Source organism: Hesperophylax consimilis, chromosome 29, assembly GCF_061612785.1.
Source record: "Hesperophylax consimilis isolate HC1 chromosome 29, BYU_Hcon_1.0, whole genome shotgun sequence".
NCBI lineage: Eukaryota > Metazoa > Arthropoda > Insecta > Trichoptera > Limnephilidae > Hesperophylax > Hesperophylax consimilis.
The window spans coordinates 16,167,367-16,187,937 of record NC_142864.1 but is presented as its reverse complement, the minus strand read 5'-3'; the positions used below and the strand labels follow the sequence as shown (position 1 = coordinate 16,187,937).

The window sequence follows — 20,571 nt, the reverse complement described above, 5'->3', positions numbered from 1 at the left end:
CACATTTTTAGGTGATAGCTTCAACCGCAAACATTATATTATTTTAAATTTCTGCAGTTTCTTAGTAAACCTGAGAAACTAACAATAATAATGAACGGCAAAGAACTACGCATTTTTAACTACGGAAAGAATAGCGTGTTAAAAGTTCTACAGACCTCCATGTTGCTGGGTTGCTTCCCCACCACGTTGGAGGGCAGGGGCTGCGCCCCCTCCGGGCCCCGGCACGGGGGGCCCCCTCCTTCTCCGCCGCGCTGGCACCCTTCCTAGATGGAAGACAGACGTTGGTTTGTTATGATCAAGACATATGAATTGTGATTTGATTTAATGTGGAACAATACAGGGTCTACTAGTGAACCCTGTGGAATATCTGAAATAAGTCAATAATGGCACAATAGAAAAATCGCACAGTGGAAAGATAATATTTAATAGTTTATGATGGGAAGAATACTCTGATAGCCACATGATCAAATATCCAATAACAACCTTGGTTAAATCAATCGAAGTGACTGAGATAACCTCAACGGAATATGGTAATATATGGGAGATAGAACTCTTAAACTCTCCGTTGAGATGGCGCCACTTTAGTTTACAGTTCGCATACCGATCATTCCAGTAGGTAGGGATAGATTGGCAATATTTTTAGCGCACTATCCATTTTTGTGAGTACAAGCCGCCACTGCACGGGACATAGGTGTTGATTGTGATAATGGATTAACGTGAAAAGATTCAGGGTCTACTAGTGAACCCTGCAGAAACAGAAAGTGATGGAATAATGGGGCAGTAGAAAAATCTACATGTAGCCTAGTATGTGCGAGTTATGTAGAGTGAGATAGGGATGCAAGAATGAGAATGAATGTGTGTGCACCAGTTTTAATAAACGGCCATTGCTATTCTGGGATTACGAGTGACAGGTCGGGTGTCTATCGTCCATTAAGTTAATACATTATATAAATATATATTACAGTTAGTCCGGGTAAAGTGTACTAACTTCGGGAGGTGATTCTACAGGACGGTAGGAGCAAAAAAGATAGATAACTCTTTCCGAAATTCCAACTTTTTTTCCCATACAAAAAGACAAACATACTAAAAATCCTTAGTGTGAGGACAAACTTACCCGATTAATTCGCTGTGAGCTTGCCGAGAATGAGGTGGCAACGTTGTGATCAGCCCGTATCCATAGAAATCGCAAGTAAACAATAACATTAGGTCGAGTGAAGTTTACAATTATGCTACAATTTGTATGTTTCAAACAAAATTCATAAGAGAACTGTACTAAAATTAACAAAATGTAGTAACACTTTGAACGATAAAAGTATTTAACTATTAATAAGTTAATGCCACTGCTTTTGAAAAAATTCAATGATTATTCAAAATGTCCATCTTTCCATGTAGCCCGTAAATCTAATGAATGTCTGCCCATTCTTCGAGGGTGAAGCCAGACATTGTCACAGAAATTAAAATTACTCACAAATAAACACACCGTCAAAGATAAGTCTTTGGAGAAAACACGCACTGAATAAAGATGTTCTTTCAAGTAGATAAGTATTAATAAATGCACACTACGATAAAGACACAAAGCATTAACTAGTTTTGATTAAAACAATCAAGTTTTTAAAGTTAAACACTGCTAGATACATTAAATTATGAGACCCTTTGAGAATAAAATAAAAGACTGATGGAATGACAGCGCTTGGGCGCGGGACGGTAGATTTAGTAACAGCGCGGTAATAATGCCAGACCCACACGGCGGACCAATTTTACGTCTTTACCCCTAAAAGTTGGAATTTCAAAGTCATTTATGTTTTCATCACATAGAATCACCTCCCTAAGTTAGTGCACTTTACCCCCGGACACCGTGTATATATTATAAATCAGAACTGGTCTTATTAATTATTATTCCCTGATTCACTTGATCGTGCAATGTCTTCCTCGGGCGTCCACGACTTCTGCTACCATTCACATGTGCGTCATATATTTTCCTTACATCCTTTCTTCGCTTCATCGCTCTACATGCCCAAACCATTTAAGCGTCCCTTTCTTAATGTTACTCATTAGGCTTACATCCTTCTTCGGCTAGTTCCATGCCTAAATGCCAAACATCAGAGTAGGTACCAGCACTCCATTGTGGACTGCTAGCTTAGCTTCATTTTACAATTTTTTGCTAGCGCCAACTGCCTTCAGTCCTCGATTAATGGAGTTACCTGCATTTAACCTTCTTTCAATATCTCTGTCAGCCTTCCTATCCCTCATAAACATACTTCCTAAATACACAAACTCATCCACCTGCTCCAAGTATTCCTCATTCACAACTATATTGCACACTGTTTTCGTACTCTCTCTTTCAAACACCATGACTTTAGACTTACTTACATTCATTCATCATTAACTCATTGTTCATACATACTCCGTTCATCCTAGATACGAGAGACTGTCCCAACAAACGAAATAGTAAGAAAAGTCGTCAAATTTTGACTAAGAGTTAGTGGCTGAGTTCAATTCAATTCAGTTTATTATTTTAAAAACATTACTTAAATGCATTTGTAATTATCTATATATAAACAGTGGGCATCAACTATACTAGGAGTAAAAGAGCTTTTAAAGGCAGCTTATGTCAATATCCATATCGATTCTGTTCAAAAGCAAGATTGCTCTCCGCACCAGCATGACGATTGGCAAGTTAGTCCTACAGACCGGGAGATAGAACAGTCTATGCTGTCGGTGACGGAGATTACCATCGGGAACATAGAAATGAATGCTCTCCATGATAGCAGAGTTTTCAAACCAACCTCGAATCAGTCTGAAGAAATGTGCAGCAATGTGTACCTACATCCCTTCTGACCCGTAGATGGTTGATTACAAGTATACCCAAAAGGAAGTCGGTGGGATAGAGCTACGGGTAGTAGCCACACTCCCTCATGTAATTGACAAATTGATAGTTGACAAATGCGTCGGATTACCACCCCGACATTATGGGTCCTCGTCCTCATCCTCCATCATGGAAGTAGGAGTTTTTCAAATATTGTTGGATTATTTCCGGCTAGGAAACGGCACTTCTTGAATGGACGCCGGAGAAAGAAACGACGTAGATTCGATTGTCTGATAATCAAAGGGATTGGTCTTTGATTCGCTGTTGACTGCGGTTCGGCTTGTTGTTTATCATTATTCCGTATCGCTGTAAGTACGGAGTGCGTTTCCACAATGGTTTATGTGAACACTACAAGAAGCAAGTAATGTTGTAATCATGTCGGATCAATCTTACAATCCCTACTCCATTATGAACTGGCCCATGGCTTCATTACTGCCGCCGAGGGATTGCTACACGCAATTCCGAGCGATGTCCGCTTCTCCGCACCACAACATCCTGACAAACGTGACCGCTGACAAGGATAAATACCCAATTTCAATGGACATCCATCACCTCGCCCCTCACGAGGTCACCTTCAAGACATCTGGGGATTGGATCATTGTAGAAAGGAAGTACAAAGAACGAAGAAAAGCAGGTTGTTAGTTTAGCTCAAATTTCACAGGTCCACAGGTATGTTGTTTGTTTAATTTTTGTCTTGCAATTGTTACCTGCTAAGTCATGGTTTGTTTTTGATTAAATACATTGTATGATTGCTCTTGGCCGATTTTTCATTCCATAACAATAAATGGAACCTTTCTTTTGTAAAATGACGGTGCCAGCCTTAACCCACTATAACCTGGGAAGATCTCATATGCCCCGGCAATAGTTTTTTTTACTTAAGATTTGATACCCCGAGCCTCATACGTTACAAAGGTGGTAATTACCTGCATAGGCATCTGGGTCCCGCGTAGTCCAGTCTGGGGGTCCAGGATATCGTTGGAGTCTGAAGACAGTCGCTCCGACTTGAGAGAACCGGGGCCCACCATATCACATGACGGAGATTTTGTGGGGTCTCCTAGGAACGGAAATAGATGTTAGTAACAAACTTATTTCAAAGACACTGACGGAAGCAAATAAGTTTAACTATCAATAAAAAAAAATTCAAAATAATGTTTCAAAATGGCCCTAATTAAATAAATTAACCCTTCATTGATTTCAACACTTTTGTTCGGTTTGCAATGATTTCTGTGAATATCAAATGCGCAATATACATATTATTTTTTAATTTTCCTTAAAACCAATTGCTGTTTTAGAAAATATATAAAATTATTTTTCCGGTGTATGCATTTAAAATAAACATTACTATGTATTTCTAAATAATAAAATTTTAATATCAAACTTTTTCTTAATATTTTACTCCAATCGTAGAAAAAAATTGAGAGAACACGATATTTCGAAAACACATTCATTTTGTTTTGTGAATTTGTAATAAAACTGTACCTTTACTTTTATCTCATTCATATAAAAATAAAAAAATAATTTTTAATGTTAAACCATGTGAACTATTCTGTTTTTAGGATTTTATTAATGGATGTATATAAATATTTGAGGTAAACTGGAATGAATTATTATTGCTCTTTCTAAAAATTAATCTAAAGTATTTCGTAATGATAGAAAAAAAGATAAAAATACTTTTATAAAATATGGACGCCGATAATTTTTATAAAGGATCTAAACAGAATTTTTATGATCTCATGAAAGTAGACTGTGTAGGGTACCTTCATTGTCCATAAGGTTGTCTATTTCCGTCTTAATGTCAGCACCGCCCATCTCAGCGCCTTCCTCTCCTCTCTCCATCTTTACCCGGGGCGTCTCTTCCGTCTCCTTATTAGCGCCACCGGATACTCGTGAGGAATCTGCGATTAAACCACATATAGTCAATTCAACACACTTCGCGCTATCAAAATTTTCAATTTAAAAGATTACCAACGTTAAAAGAAATAAGAAAAAGAGGTGACTAGTGATAATAGCATAGAACAAACTTCCACAGCATGTCATCGATGCTACTAGTATAAACCAATTTAAAGCTTGTATAGATACTTATTTGGATCAATGGTTTTGTAATCAAGTTGTAAAAAAAATATTTTCGGGCGTTTACATTGCTAATGCTGGCTAAACCTTGTAAGATACATCAAAATAACGTACTACGGAATTGTATATCTTAAAAAGGTCTACAGAAAAGTCTACGATGGTATATGTCTATCTCCTAAGGTTAACCCCCAGCAACGCTGGGTACAAGTCATTGATTAACATATAACATGATAACATTGATCACAATTGTTGAAATCTAATAGCTTTAACTGATGGTTTTTTGGTATTGAATAATAGTACTTACTGGCATCATTTTCGGGAATTTCTTCCTTAATATTGTTTCTATTACCACCGACTTTGTCCCCCTTATCCTTTATCATACCTCTGCGTGCCTTCGCCAATTTGACTGCAACAAACAAACAAACACATTGCATTATAGACAAAAAGACAGTGAGCTAAAAACATCTTATAGGACTGATCCTATAGTATACACATCAGTATGGGACAGACTATACCCAGCAGAGGGTTCCATTCATTATCTCCCTTCTCTCACATCTCACCAGAATGCCGAATGCTTCCAATCAGATACCGCCCTGAGTAGTATGAGCTAGTGTGTGTCTTTTCACACATGCACGGCCAGTACCGTCCTGGCCGGGTCAATTCCGGACACGCTCACTGCGCACCCGGCTGCCGGGTGCCTGATAGCCGGCATTTTTCGTTCAAGGAACAGAAGCACGCAGAAGTCCAGTAGCTAGCGATTTAGATTTCAGATCAAAATTTTCCTACATTTCAGAATGAGTACAAACTCACACAAATGAGGTACTCTACTAAATTTCCCCACAATATTCAATAGGAGAGTGACTAGAGAATTTCGGCCTCCTGTAGTCAACATTTAAAAATTTATCAAGATTTTTGTTTTTTAAAAGTTTTTTCTCCCCTAGATCTAGAGAAATTTCCCTATGCATACCATCATTGGAATGCAACTTTTCCGGCAGGGCCGGCACTGTACAGACACAATTCGAACAGTCCACTCCAGGTGCCGACTTGCCAAGGCGCCAAGGAGCCAAGACGCTGATAATAGCGAACAAATAACACAGTGCCCTTGAGGTTTTTACAAGAGCTAGACGTAATTTGGTTCAGGGCCGGCCCTTGCAAAGGGGGTACCGTGTAAAATGTTTGTTTTTACCGGCTACCCAGTGCTGGGCAGCTTTGTCCAGGATGTGTGAAACAAGGCATTGAAGATAGTACATTGTTTTTGAATTGTACTCTTTTAATTAAGGGCCCGTTGTTTCACAGAATTTGAACAACTCATTAAATATCATGTACTGTGAAAGTCCTGTTCAAGTTCTTTTATTACATCTTTAAAGGCCAGTTGTTTCACAGAACAGAAATAAGACCAGAAGTTGAATAGAACTTGAAAATTAACTTTGAAATTTGATGAATTGTTCAAATTCTGTATGTGAGATTTATTTTTTTTTTCAAATTTTTATGGCTTTCACCCTTCAAGGGTGTTCTAGGGCAGTGTTCCGCAAAGTGTGTGCCGCGGCACAGTGGTGTACCTTGGTCATTAGTTGGTGTACCGTGGTCGTGGAATGTGAGCGAAGTGTTATGCGAACGAACGAGGCGCTTCGTTGCGAAAGGAGCACAGTGCGCGCAAGACACTGTAACATTGCGACGCTGCACCCGCTCAGTCGTCATTCGTTAGCGCTAGTTTGTATCGTCGCAAACATAATTGACTTTTTTAATTACAAATAATTAGCCCATAATATATGAATATAATGGATAAATTCATTAAACGTACCACAAATTTGTTTAGTAAAACTAATGATTCCCAAGAAGAAGCAGAGTCAACGAAGAAAAAAACCTGAGCTTGTTAATCGAAAATATGATAAGAGCTATGTAAGTTATGGCTTTATATATTGCGGAGACAAATCATGCCCAATCCCAAAATTTCTTGTTCGTGGAGAAACTTAGGGTAATAATGATTCGATGGTGCCCAGAAAACTTTTACGACATTTAACTACAAACACCAATCGGTGGCTCAAAAAGACAAAGCTTTTTTGCAACGTATGAAAGACCAGTCTAAGAAACAGATAACTCTCATGAGTTCGGCTTTTATAATAAATATTACTTCTTCTAACACAGCAAACTTATTTTGTGGCACCATTTTAATTAAAATTAATAAAATACTTCGTTTTTACCACTTTTATTGTTTATTACCAACATGTTTCATGAGCAACGCTCACTTCTTCAGGGTTTTTAAAAACAAAAAAAAATTATTAAAAAAAAATTTAAAAAAATAATTAAAAACCCTGAAGAAGTGAGCGTTGCTCATGAAACATGTTGGTAATAAACAATAAAAGTGGTAAAAACGAAGTATTTTATTAATTTCAATTAATAAATATTAAATAAACATTAATTTTTTTCTTTGGTGTACCTATAAAATTTCTTGATTCGGTAGGTGTACCTTACACAAAAAGTTTGCGGAACACAACTAGGCCATTATTTCAAAGTATGGAGAGAGGGAAGATGAATGTATATATTAATTTTGTTTAAATTGGAAAATATATCATATTATACCGAATATTGACTTAGAAAAGATAAGATGTTGAATAGAAGGGAGGCAATTTTAGATGATAGAAGAAAGGATATTTGTTTAGAGAGGGAAAACCAAAAAATATGTGATCTAAAGTTCCCACTTCTAGACCACAGAATGTACAATCTGAGGAGGAGTCAAGCATGGGAATTTTAAAAAGGTGAGAAGGAACGTAACAATGTCCAATCCTCATTCTATTAAGTGAGGAAATTACTTTTTTGGAGAAATGGGAGAATTAGGTACAGACCTAACTTCTAACACTATTTTTCTATGACGATACAGTGAAATCTCGATCCAACTCGATTCGGGAACTTTCCCACATTTATCTTTTATTTCTTCCTGTCCCAAATTTACAAAAATAGATTGCGTCGTTCGTTACTCTATGCGTCGTTTAAATCATGCAGTTTCTGCGGGCGGCGCTGCCCCTCCTGGCATTAGTCTAGTCAAACATCCGAACACAGCGATAGTTGCGCGCGTGCAATATTTTTACTTATCTAGGTTACGATAGTTTTAAAATGAACCGTCCGGTAAGAAAAGCACTCCTCAATACATTATCTAAAATATATGTACAGCAATAAAGTTACAAACTAAATATAGTATGTATTTTTAATTTCATATAAAAATCACGAAAATTAAAAATTATGCTTCACATATTTCGAACATAAAATATTTTTTTAATAAACACATTCAGTTAGCCGTGAAATTAGTATTGTTTTTTATAATATTGAACATTAACGTAGGCGACACATTACGCTATACTCATCATTTCAGCATATCACTCGCCAACCGGAATGTATGGCGAGCGATATGATGAAATAGGACAAGCTACGAAAATATAGCGCACTTAACCTCTCCATCGTTTTAGGGTCATATATGACCGGGTATATTATAAAAGTATTTTTATCTTTTTTTTATCATGCAGAAATACGAAATTTTTTTGATCTTAGAAAGATAAATAATAATTCTTTACAGTTTACCTCAAATATTTATACTGGATGCCATTTATAGGATCCTTAAAATAGCCAAACTGAATAATTCATATTTCGAGTTGCTATCGCAAAAAAATTTAATTTAATTTAATTCTATCGGTTTAACTTTAAAAATGATTTTTTATTATATAAACGAGATAAAAGTGAAGTTACTGTTTTCTTACAAATTTCCCAAACAAAATGAATGTGTTTTCGAAATATCCAGTTCTCTCAATTTTTTTACGATTGGAGTAAAATATTAAGAAAAGATGCAGTTAGCGTTTTTGACAACATTTTTCACATTTGATATTAAAATTTTATTATTTAAAAATAGTAAATGCTTACACTGAAAGATAATTTTATCAACTTTCTAAAACAGTATTTGTTTTTGTGAAAAATTAAGAAATAAGATTATACAGCACATTTGAAATATACAGTAAACCGAACAAATAATTATAATCAATAATTGGTCGCCTGAAATATCAATACAAATTGAAAATATCTACCGAGAAAAAATAAATGCCGCTAACGGCAATTGAACCCGCACCCTTTGATGTCCGGTCAGGTGCTCTGAACCACTGAGCTATGAAGGGTTAAGCATAGTCTGTCACGGGCATTAAGCATGTATGTAGTGTTTTTTTTTTTCATTTCCCGCATTCATCGTATTTTTCAACAGGGCCCTTCAAAGACGATAGATAGTGTTTTTTACTAATCAATATCAATACAAAATTTAATTATTATTTTTTTGGTAAACTTATGTTTAAGACAAGATTTTTTATGCATAGCACAAAGGGTAACAATTATTTTTACAAGCAATAATTATTCGCCTGAAACACTCATCCACATTGAAAAATCTCCTGATAAAAGATACATGACGCCAACGGGACTCGAACCCGTGTCCCTTCGATTTCCGGTCGACAGCTCTGACCACTAAGCTATGGCGGCTTATCTCTTATCCGCGAAATAATTCAATATATACTAGTGTTTCATTCAACAATTACTGCTTGTTACATTTTTTCAACTGAAAACAACCAACTTTATTTTATATGAGAAAGGCATTGTAAGTGCTAACTCTCTCACTAGATGGCGTCGAGACAAATTGTCTACATTTTTAGGTGAAATACTAGAACTTGTCAAATATTAATTATTATTTTTTTGGTAAACTAATGTTTGACAAGATTTTTTATGCATAGCACAAAGGGTAACAATTATTTTTACAAGCAATAATTATTCGCCTGAAACACTCATCCACATTGAAAAATCTCCTGATAAAAGATACATGACGCCAACGGGACTCGAACCCGTGTCCCTTCGATTTCCGGTCGACAGCTCTGACCACTGAGCTATGGCGGCTTATCTCTTATCCGCAGATATATAACACTTTTCTCCACCTGCCATATCGACACAATTTAAAAGTCCCTTTTCCGTTATGCCAATATCGGCCTAGAATTTCCTCACACACCTCATTTTGGTAAAATCCTAGTACCCCCCTCTAATCTCAATACCCACAAATTATTGAAATAACAATCATATTAGACTTATTCATTCAAACATTGGACATACAAACAGAGATGTGCTTTATTTCAAATAAATCCATTTCAAATGGAAATGTAAAATGCAAATGGGTATTTTCCATTTTGCATTTTAAATGCTTTTCTAAAAACCATTTTGCATTTTAAATGTTTTTCTCAATGCATTTTCCATTTTAAATGCTTTTTTGCAACATTCTTCCTACTTTCTCCACTCATCTTTTTTTCATAAGCTCCAAATATCAGTCAGTCCTCAACCTCGCTATGAGAGATAATTTACATTTGTCAAGTTGTTCCCTGGTAGGAGCCCTGGCAATTGAGTGATACCATTACAAAAAATACTGATTCAAATACTGAACATGGCCGACGCTGTAATATTAAATGTTAGACGGCAGTTTCTATGTTTTTACGTTGGCAACATTAGTCCCGCGCAATTTTTTTGTGGTTTCATAATCTGTAGTCATGGTATTTTTGGATTTACCATCATGTAATATGTTTGTTCTAGATTGATGTCCAATATTAAATGACAAAATTGTTTAAAAATTCTCTAATTATTTTAACTGTTTGACCTGAGAAACCATTTGGCATTTTCAATGCATTTTGAAAATAGGTATTTTGCATTTGAAATGCTTTTCTAAAAACCATTTTGCATTTTGCATTTTCAAATGGAAAAGTTTTGACCCATTTCCATTTTGCATTTCAAATGGTTTTGGGTACCCATTTTGCACATCTTTGCATACAAAATATGAATATATGTTTGGTAAATTTTATTTGTCAGTCCTCCTCACTAGGGTGACCTGTGCTGAGACAAACTAAAGTTATTCATTTCTTTTATATTAGTTTTCTATGTCATTTTTAATGTTTTTTCATTAATCTGATTTTTAGTCTTGATTTGTAATCATTCAAATTTTCTATTCGCTTTATATCTGGGGGAAGAATGTTGTGGAGTTTTATCGCAAAATAAATGTAATTTTTTTGTCCGAATATGTTTATAACCTGAAATATTTTTTATATCATTGTGATTTAGCCTAGTGTGATGAATACTCAGTATTGCAGAGGATTCAGTATTTTTGAATAGTTTCAATAGTATATTTTTAGCATATATTTGTTGTACATTTGGTGCATCAACAACTATTGAAAATTTCAATCGAAGGCGTTCTTATGGGTAATTTTAATATGGTCTTTATGATTCGTTTTTGAATTGTGTTCAGGTTATGTATTTACTTAGATACAGCAGATCCCCATCCTATAATTCCATATTCAATGACATAAAGTGTAATAGATTTTTTTCATGTCTTTTTTATTTACCACATTTCTTAGATTTTTTTAAGAAATATATAAGTCTAGCTTATCCGTGATACCTTTCAATTATTACCCCGTGTTATTTTATGCTTTGTGATTTTTCTATATAAATGGACATTGACATTGAACATTATTTCTATGGCATTCGTCTAATTTTAGTTCAAGGCATTTTACTAGCTGGCCCCTTGATTTCATTGAAAATTTTATATATTTAATTTTGCTTATATTAAGGGTGAGTGAGTTCATTTTCAGCCAATTTTGAAGTGTACTAAGCCCTTGTTCAGCCATATAAAATGTTTCCGTCCAGTTTTCTTCTTTAAATAATATAACGGTATCAGGAATCGGGCCAATAACAATAAAACTCCTTATATAAATGACGATAAGGTTGAAAATCCCGCTTAACACACTTCAAGAGGGAGAAAATAGGGTCCCGTTTGAGAAAATGGATTTTGCTTTAACCCTTAAGAGCTGGACCCTTGCAATTGCAGTGTTGAAGAGTTGTGCTCACGCACGTCACAAAGTACTGTAATTGCAGTGTCGTCCTTATACATTCATTTTGCCTTTGCACAAAAATCAAAATGTCGCTTTATCAAGTATGATATTGTCTTCATGTTGGCCTGAACAAAAAGTATTTTTATTTATTCAATATTCTTAGCGGCTCCTACCGGTTAAACTAACCGCTAAATCTTTGAAAATAATACATATATTTGAATTAATTATTTTTACATAATAGTCATTGCATCCAACTGTAAAAGTACTGTCTGAAATTAAAGCCTACTTTGTAATATAAATTCTTAAACCGAAGTTAATATAAGTTTGGTCCATTTAGTGATGTGTAAAAAATGTACATATTTTATTACATTATGTTTTCACTTTTGCACAAATCATTACAAAAAAAGAACGATTTCCCAGTCGTGTTTTAAGTACAAGGATTTATTACCCATTCTACCGGTTAAGGTTTAGTATAGTTTCCTTTGATTAAATATTCTTCCAGACAAGAGACAAGATAAGAAAACGGGAAACGGGACAGCTATGCCTTTACAGCCATCATGTACGATCAGCAATCTGTCAATGTCCTTATTCACCCACTTCAAAACACACTTTTGATTGTTTTTATAGTCACATTTAAAATTCACAATTTGATCAAAAGCTGAAATCGGCGATTTACATGTACCATTAAAATGTAAAAAATTAATATTGGTGCTGATCGTCGATTTGCTTGTCAATCAAATGTGACAAAGTTAAAAATACCACAACCAAGTATCTGTGGTCAAATGTCTTTCTCGGAGTAATTACATGTCAAAGTACTATGAAAAATCTAAAAGCTTTCGGGTCGGTTCGACAAGTTTGTAAAAAAAGGTGCAGAAACTGTTTTAGGACAGCGTATGGACTTAGTTTTAGGACATTAGGTGTACATGGATATGACAGATTTTGTCTTCACAGCGCGTATTTAACATACATAGACCATTACTCTCAAAAGAATCTTTTAAAAAAATAATTTTTAACCTGTTGAAGGCTGCAGCATAAAACAGAAAAATATTAGTGGAACCTAAAGTTTTATTAGCCCAAACGATGGTGATTTTTTTCTCATGAATTTTCCGAAGCATAAAAGTCAAAATCGCATCGAAAATTATTGTAAAAATGATAATATTTTGGTAAAAACATTAAAAGAGTTTTCGAAAATGTGTAATAGGCCCGTTTCATCTCAAAAAACACTGAATATGACGGTAATATAAATTTAACGACAGATGATTTGGGAATACAAATGTTTTCAACAACATAACCAGCAATACAGGAAAGTCAATTGACATTTTGTTTTTTTAGTGTATTTTTTTGTAAAATGTTTTTTTGCTTCAACATAGAACATAAACAAAATAAAAATAGAATAATTGGTTGTTCTGCTTTTTAGGGATTAAATCCAGCTGGTACACAGAAAATTTTCAACTAAATGATTGTGCAGCAGCCAAATGGATTGAATGTGAGCATGATATTGGGCCATTGCCAAAAAACAATATAATTTTTATAATTTATTTGGATAGTTCTCACAGCGTGATGAAATGTGTTATTTTTAGTGATACGGTTATTATTTTAACTCACCTGGCGCGGTTTCGGTACTAAATCAGGCTTAAATAACTGCATAAACAATGAGGTGTCTAAAGCAACCTTATTTCTGTTGAAATCACACAACACACCAGGACCAAAACACGAGATATTTAAACCGAAATCACTAATTATTCATTGAATACACACGGAGATTCACAGTTTCGAGGATAGATGAGCGTATTTTGAGAGGAATTACAGAGTTATGCGACGAAAACAAAAAAAATCGGGATCGCTGACATTTTTGTTTATGGTACATTGACATACAGAATCCGTGATTTTCTCAATAAAACCCACGGCTCCCTGAAGTAAAGTAATTAATAGCGACACGCACTGTTTATGTGGATTAAAAGCACTCTCCCTCGGTCACAGTGACGCCACATTACCTGATTTATTTTGTTTCTGTCAGCATCAAATACAAATCACTAAGCAAGACATACGCACACACATGGATAAATTCACCATACTTTTCTTTGCTCACAAATGTTGCTGCTCCGCTAGGGATGGGCGCCCATAAAATAGCGATAAATTGCAAAATCGATATGTTTTACAGAGTTGCTAAACTCAGGCAAAATTGAATGTCATAATATTTGTTTTAAAGTTAATGATTTATATTTGAGAAGCTAGTGTCATTTCACGACTTTTATTAAAATTTAACATTAAATAGATATTTACATTAAATTAGTATTATAACTTTAGTGGAATATGGTTTAAATTTGTATTGTTGTGTTCGACTATACTTATTCGTATTGTCCCTGTAGTTCTTTGATGAATTTAAGGTAAGGAGTTTTAAGGTTGTATTGGTACGCATATTGTTTAGAAATAAGCCGTGCAAAACTTCCCGATCCTCCGACGATGATTCGGTATTTGATTTCTCGGCAGGTACTATGGAAACATTTTGCATCTGATTTTCCGGACGTTTCTGACTTCAGTTACATCCAGTAAGTGGTTTTTTATGGTTACATTCAAGAAAAGAGAAATACCAATCCAACACGTAACTCCATAACAAACTTTGACTCAGATGCCTTTAAAAATGTCTACAATTAAAAAAAAACAACTCACATGAAACCAATACCTCCCCTTTACCGGAATAGTAGGTCTCAACTACTCGTCCATCCACTGCCTCTTCGATGTCAACTCATCCAGTCGTTCCGGTCAGTCCTTACTCCATTCCTATACCAACTCCTATCACCTCACCCCACAGAAAACTGCTCGATTATACAATAAATTCGACAGATCGCTATCATGCATCACACATGTTAGTACAATGTCCAATTATGGAAAACAACAGAAAAAAGTCAGTTGACCGCAGCCGTATTTCGAATTCAGGACAGTGGCTGAAGCCAATAGCTTTGTTAACCCCTTAAGCCCCAGTGTTGATTCAAATTAACACGAATTTTGTGTTTTTTTCTGTAACTACAGCGATTTAGAACGGCGATATTTTTGTTTTATTATAGCTTGTAATCTTTTCTGTGGCGTCTATTTTTCCGCTCTGTTGAAATCCTTATTCGCACCACAACAACGATAAATATTTTGACATCTGCTAATTGTGAGTTTCATCGAATTTCTGCCGTCATTGACTACTTCATTTAAGGTGAGATATCAATATTTTAACGCATAAAGATGCGTTCTATAATAATAACATCAGTTCAATTCACTGTTCACAGTCATTTTTCAGAATATCGTAAATCAATTTCAATGTTCATTCAAATTAACACTGGTAGTGATGGTTTTCGACTAGTATGGCGAATTTTTAAACATTATTATCCTAGATTATTTCTTTATTTCTGAATGAATTTTATTTAAAATGTTATTTGTTTCAAATCTCAGAGATTATCACTACATCGTAAATGTGATTTATTAACATTATACAGATATTTGTATTAATTATAAAAATACCCTCTGACGTCCAATGTTAAAAAATTTGACAAATTAACGCAGAATAATTAAAAAAATATATTAAAAATACCAAAAATTTTTAAATAATTTTCTACAGTCAAGCATTACATATTTTATTTAAATCAAGCATTACATATTTTATGTGTAAAAACAATAACGCGGTACGAAAGGTTTAATAGGGTACAATCACATTTCTTTACCAAAAATTAAAAAAAATAACAAACTGGAATATACAAACAATTTTTTTTTAACTCTGCTACGAAAATTTAAAAAATAATGAATAATAACGGATTGTAAAAATAGCAAACAAACCTCTAATCAGATTCACTCTCAAATTATGTAAATAAATTAACCTGATGATATAACACAAGGCACTCTTTTTAGAATGAATCGCCTTTTTCAAAATAAAATATATATCCGTATTATATTAAAATAAAGTCGCTATTTGCGTCTGTTTGTTTATGCGCTTGGTTCTTCTAAACTACGCAACGGGTTTTCACTATCATTAAGAAGGTTTGTACATAGCACATGCATATTTTTTATTTATTTTTTTAATTTTTTTATTTAGTACAGGTGATGATACAATGACACATGTAGATAAAAAATACTTTGACTGCCCAACTAGGAGGAATTCCCGTTTTAGGACAGTCAATATTATAATAGTTAATATTATATTCATAGAAAGTAGAGAAAAGTCAAGCAATGCCGGGTACACACTTCAGCTAACATTTACGAAAATAATACTTTAAATAGCATTATTTTTCATGATTATTGTCACAGTTGAATAAAAAGTTTGTTTAAAAAAATCATATTAAAAACGGAAGTTCTAGTTAAAAGTTTACCAATAAATCAATTTGTGAGAATAATGATCTTTGGAAAATTCTTGTAGAAAAATCTGTCATGATGGTAGGTATTTAGATATATTTTTTATAAAAACAAATTGGTTTAGAAAGCGTTACTAAGCGTTTATACCAATCAAACCATCAACCGGTACAAAAACATCTAGAAGCACCTTGACGTGAGAACGTTGTGACGTCACGATTTCGCCAGACAATCGTGTCTCGTTTATAAATATTTGAATTTTCATACAAGTTCACAAGCGAATGAATTAATAATAAAAAAATTGGGGTTTTAAGTACGATATTTGCGTTTACTTAAATTCTTTACATATATTAAATGCATTGAAAAAACCATATTGCACGCACTACATGTATCCTATTCTGATATTGCCAAAATATTCAGGGCCTATGACATCTTTGGGGATGCTGTGTGGAGTGTCTTTTAAGAAAAGGAAGGAGTGAACATGGGCCTTAACCTTTCCCTTACTGTGATAAAAAAATCCAAACGTTCCGGTGCTATGTAGTCAATACACATCTCAAAATAAGCGATTTAATATCGGAAAAATATGAATATTCATAGTTAATCGCTTACGTTTATTATATTTTGTATCAAAAGAGATAATAATTGTAATTTAATTGCTGAAATCATTTATTTATTTATTTTCACATATACGGCACAACATGTGCCATTCACATAATAAATTACAGAAAATAGTACAGCAACATAAGGAATACAACAATATAAATGTAAGTATAATGGTATAATCAGTAAATAGTAGTAAGGTTAAAAGTATGAAAAAAAAAAACATGAAAAAACCATCGGCAGATGCTAAACAAACGTGCGAGGAGTCCTTATCTAACGACAGTCCGCGACCGACTGGCCGCAGGTGTAGGTCGTATGTATCGATGGTCTAAATACAACTGTGGACGTGTGGATTTCTCATGTTCCCGTATAGCAAACTAAAGCGGGACATTAATAGCCTGTCATTTCCTCGCACACTCTTCGCGTAGCAGCGTCACACGGTTGATTGTATTTTTTGTATTTTTTCCCGATTTTTAAGAAAGAACTCTGATTTTTAATTGAATTTGAAAACTATATAAAATATATATTTTTTAATTCAGTGCATAAATGTATAACAGAGGAATACCTAAAATCTGAACCCAGAATTTATTACATTTGTAGAGTTATTAAAGTTATTAGAAGCAATGTGTAGTAAATACACACCACAGGTAAGGAAAGGTTAAAGACCCTCCTACATACCCTCCTTCAACGTGGTTTTCATATGTCGTAGAAGAGAAAAAAACAGAAGCCGACAAACCGTTCCACAGCCGAGCTGTTGAACTCAATAACGAGTTCTAGAAACGACCCGTTCTATGTGACAACCGAAGGGATCACTGACGATAGTTTTTCGGAGCATCATCCATTGAAGTGCCAGTAGAACAAGGACAGCATCCCCATCTGACGACTGTGCTCTAAAGATTCGACATTTTCGATTTAGAAACGGACATTCGTTTCTGTAATTTCAATGATTTTTTTTCAAGTTGAGGCTCCAGACCAGAGGTGACTCCTAAATTCACCAATGAGGTACACTTGCGATTTTTACAGGGTCAGCAGTGGTTGTATTGGAGTATCTGCGGACCCTGTACAGTACGCCCAGCTTAGGTCGAGATTTCTTACGCGGAAGCACCAAGAATGTTGAACTAAGCCGTAACCTCTTAATCAGAAATTGCTTCCAAAAATTTTAATGTTGAAGAGATCAGTCAAACCTATCTACCCACGAAGTCTCTGATGAGGATTCTTCTGTGAAATTGACATATTATTTGAAACAAAACATAAGATTTTTTACACATACTAAACTCATACTCAATTGCAGTGTCTGATGTCTCGGGTACCTGTCTAGAACCGGGTTCGAATTTAAGAGTCAGGGGATACCACTGTCTTCGAGACGACTGTTAAGATGGGAAGGGCGGCTCTGATTTTTTCACTAAAAAATCCTCTCTCTTCTCCCCAGTAGATGTGAAACCAGCAGGTTGTTCTTTTCAAGTGACGGCCACAAAGGTTTTTTGCAGTACAATCCATTAATTGGGTATCCTTTCTAATAAACATTTAAAATCACTCCTCGATTAATGTTCTCCAAGGTCCTCATTCCCTTTTCTCGGAGATTTTAATGCCCCCCACGGATTATGGGGAGCTCTGCATTGCGACAGAATAGGCAGAGACGTTGTTGATCTCCTCGAATAACTCAAGCTATAGGCCATCAATGATGGTTACAGTTGTGCAGTTGATCTGCTATTTTCAAGACCAACATGGCAGCATCCTGGTTCTGGAAGGTGTTGGAATACTCTCACGGGAGTGACCATTACCCCCATCCTCATTGAATCCTCAAATATTCACCATGTCAATAAGACTTACAAGTCCCACAGTCGAAAATCGAGATCCTTAAAGGCCAATTTTTGGAATGATTATTCAAATCATCCAAAGTGTACCCCTTTCCGGCCACAGAAAATATTGCGTAAAGTTACGGAAATTGTTGATGTCTTCAGTCATTGTGACTGCATAAAAGTTATCCCTATCAAAACAACTCCTAACAATGGGATGAATATAGCTAAAGCCATTTTATCCAAAGTTTTGATGCTGATTGGTTGACTTTCACCAGGGTGATACTGAGAGTGTAAATCACTTTGAAGCGTGCCGCAAATATACTGTAAGTACCTATTTATTTTTATATAAATAAAATGTGAAGTAGATAAAGTTAATGAAATAAATTTATTAAAGCACACCGGGAATAGAACCCGCGACTTCTGGATTTGTAACCAATGATCTTAGTGCTCGTCAGTTGTTAAAATTAAATTCATTTACATATTTTTAAAAGTTTCGGATTGTTTAAACGAAAAGAAACAATAAGTTGAAAAAAACTTTAAAAAATTCAGCTATCGGTTTTAAGCTGTCATGGGAAATAATATGCATACATAATATTAAAAAAATATATATAAATTCACTAACAATGGATAGATCGACATAATATATTATATCGATTAGAGCTACCCACCATCCCTATTTACGATGCGTTTTCGTCTCACCTGCCGCTGAGAGATGACTGACAGCGGATCTTGTAAACAAATTGGGGTTTTGTTTATTAATTTAGTTATATAGGTTTAAAATAAATTTGTCAGCAGTTTTGGTCAGACACTTTATTCACATTCGTATTTAAAATTTGCTATTGTTCGCCAAAAGTCGGGTGGTGTCTAATATTCCATGATGTTTAAGTGATGGAAATATTTTTTATCGATATTATTTGGACGTCACAAATCGATGTTTCGTGAAACATCGATTGAAAAATTGCGCTGTCTAAGCTGTTTTTTTAAACGTAATGTATGTTTGTTTAACAGAATGAATTAACTAACAATTATCATCTTTTGCCTAAAATAAATAAATCGAAATCGATATTAAAAAAGATGACGTTCAAACGTATCGGTTTTGAAAAAAAGTTCCAATTTAATTTAAATTATACAAATATAAACAACCAAGTTAAATTAGTAAAACTTTGTGGTTTTTGCAAAACAGAAAAAAACTTGAAGGTTACCTCACCACAGCTATTATAAATCATGATTACATTATTGGTTAGCAAAATAATTCACTTAAACTTAAAAACTTTTACTTCATCACATGCAGATGGTTTTAACCATTGACTAATTACGACTTACATCAATGGTCCTAACCAATGAGGAAACCGACCATTTTTTCTCAATATTGCTTACATAATATTACAAAAATATTGTAAATTCACTAATAATTGGATAGATCGACTTAATATATTATATCGATTAGAGCTACCCACCATCCCTATTTACGATGCGTTTTCAACTCACCTGCCGCTGAGAGCGAATCTAGTAAACAAATTGGGGTTTTGTTTATTAATTTAGTTATATAGGTTTAAAATAAATTTGTCAGCAGTTTTGGTCAGACACTTTATTCACATTCGTATTTAAAATTTGCTATTGTTCGCCAAAAGTCGGGTGGTGTCTAATATTCCGTGATGTTGATAAGTATATAAGTGATGGAAATATTTTTTATCGATATTATTTCGACGTCACAAATCGATGTTTCGTGAAACAGAGTTGAGGCGGATTATTTGAATGTTCAAGAAATATTGCTCTACATTATATCAATAAAAATAAAAAATTACGCCGTCTAAGCTGTTTTTACAAAGTGAGCCTTGATTCTGACAGCCCTGATTTATATTTAAAAAGCTTTTTTTTATCAATAACAGGTACTCTCGTCTTAACGGGATTAACCGTTACTGTTATTATTATTATTATTATACATGCATAGACTCTTTTTTATGGTCAATAAAATATTTTTTATTGGAATATGTAATTATTATTCGAAAATGGGTCCTCA

General features: G+C 34.4%; 1 protein-coding gene across 4 annotated transcripts in view; it reads right to left on the bottom strand.

The window, feature by feature from the left end:
• Positions 1-13,902, bottom strand: part of LOC149409917 (uncharacterized) — a 53,987-nt gene extending 40,085 nt beyond the window's left edge. For 3 of the 4 annotated variants that reach the window (XM_089649314.1, XM_089649317.1, XM_089649316.1), the window contains exons 1-5: positions 13,818-13,902; positions 5,241-5,342; positions 4,624-4,761; positions 3,790-3,920; positions 156-263 (exon numbers count right to left, since the gene is read on the bottom strand). In XM_089649314.1, coding sequence (XP_089505440.1) covers positions 156-263; positions 3,790-3,920; positions 4,624-4,761; positions 5,241-5,316 — 453 coding nt within the window. In that variant the 5' untranslated portion in view covers positions 5,317-5,342; positions 13,818-13,902. Of the gene's footprint in view, positions 1-155; positions 264-3,789; positions 3,921-4,623; positions 4,762-5,240; positions 5,343-13,428 lie in introns of all 4 variants that reach the window. The other variant, XM_089649315.1, reaches the window with a different exon arrangement.
• Between the last annotated feature and the right edge of the window lie 6,669 nt (positions 13,903-20,571).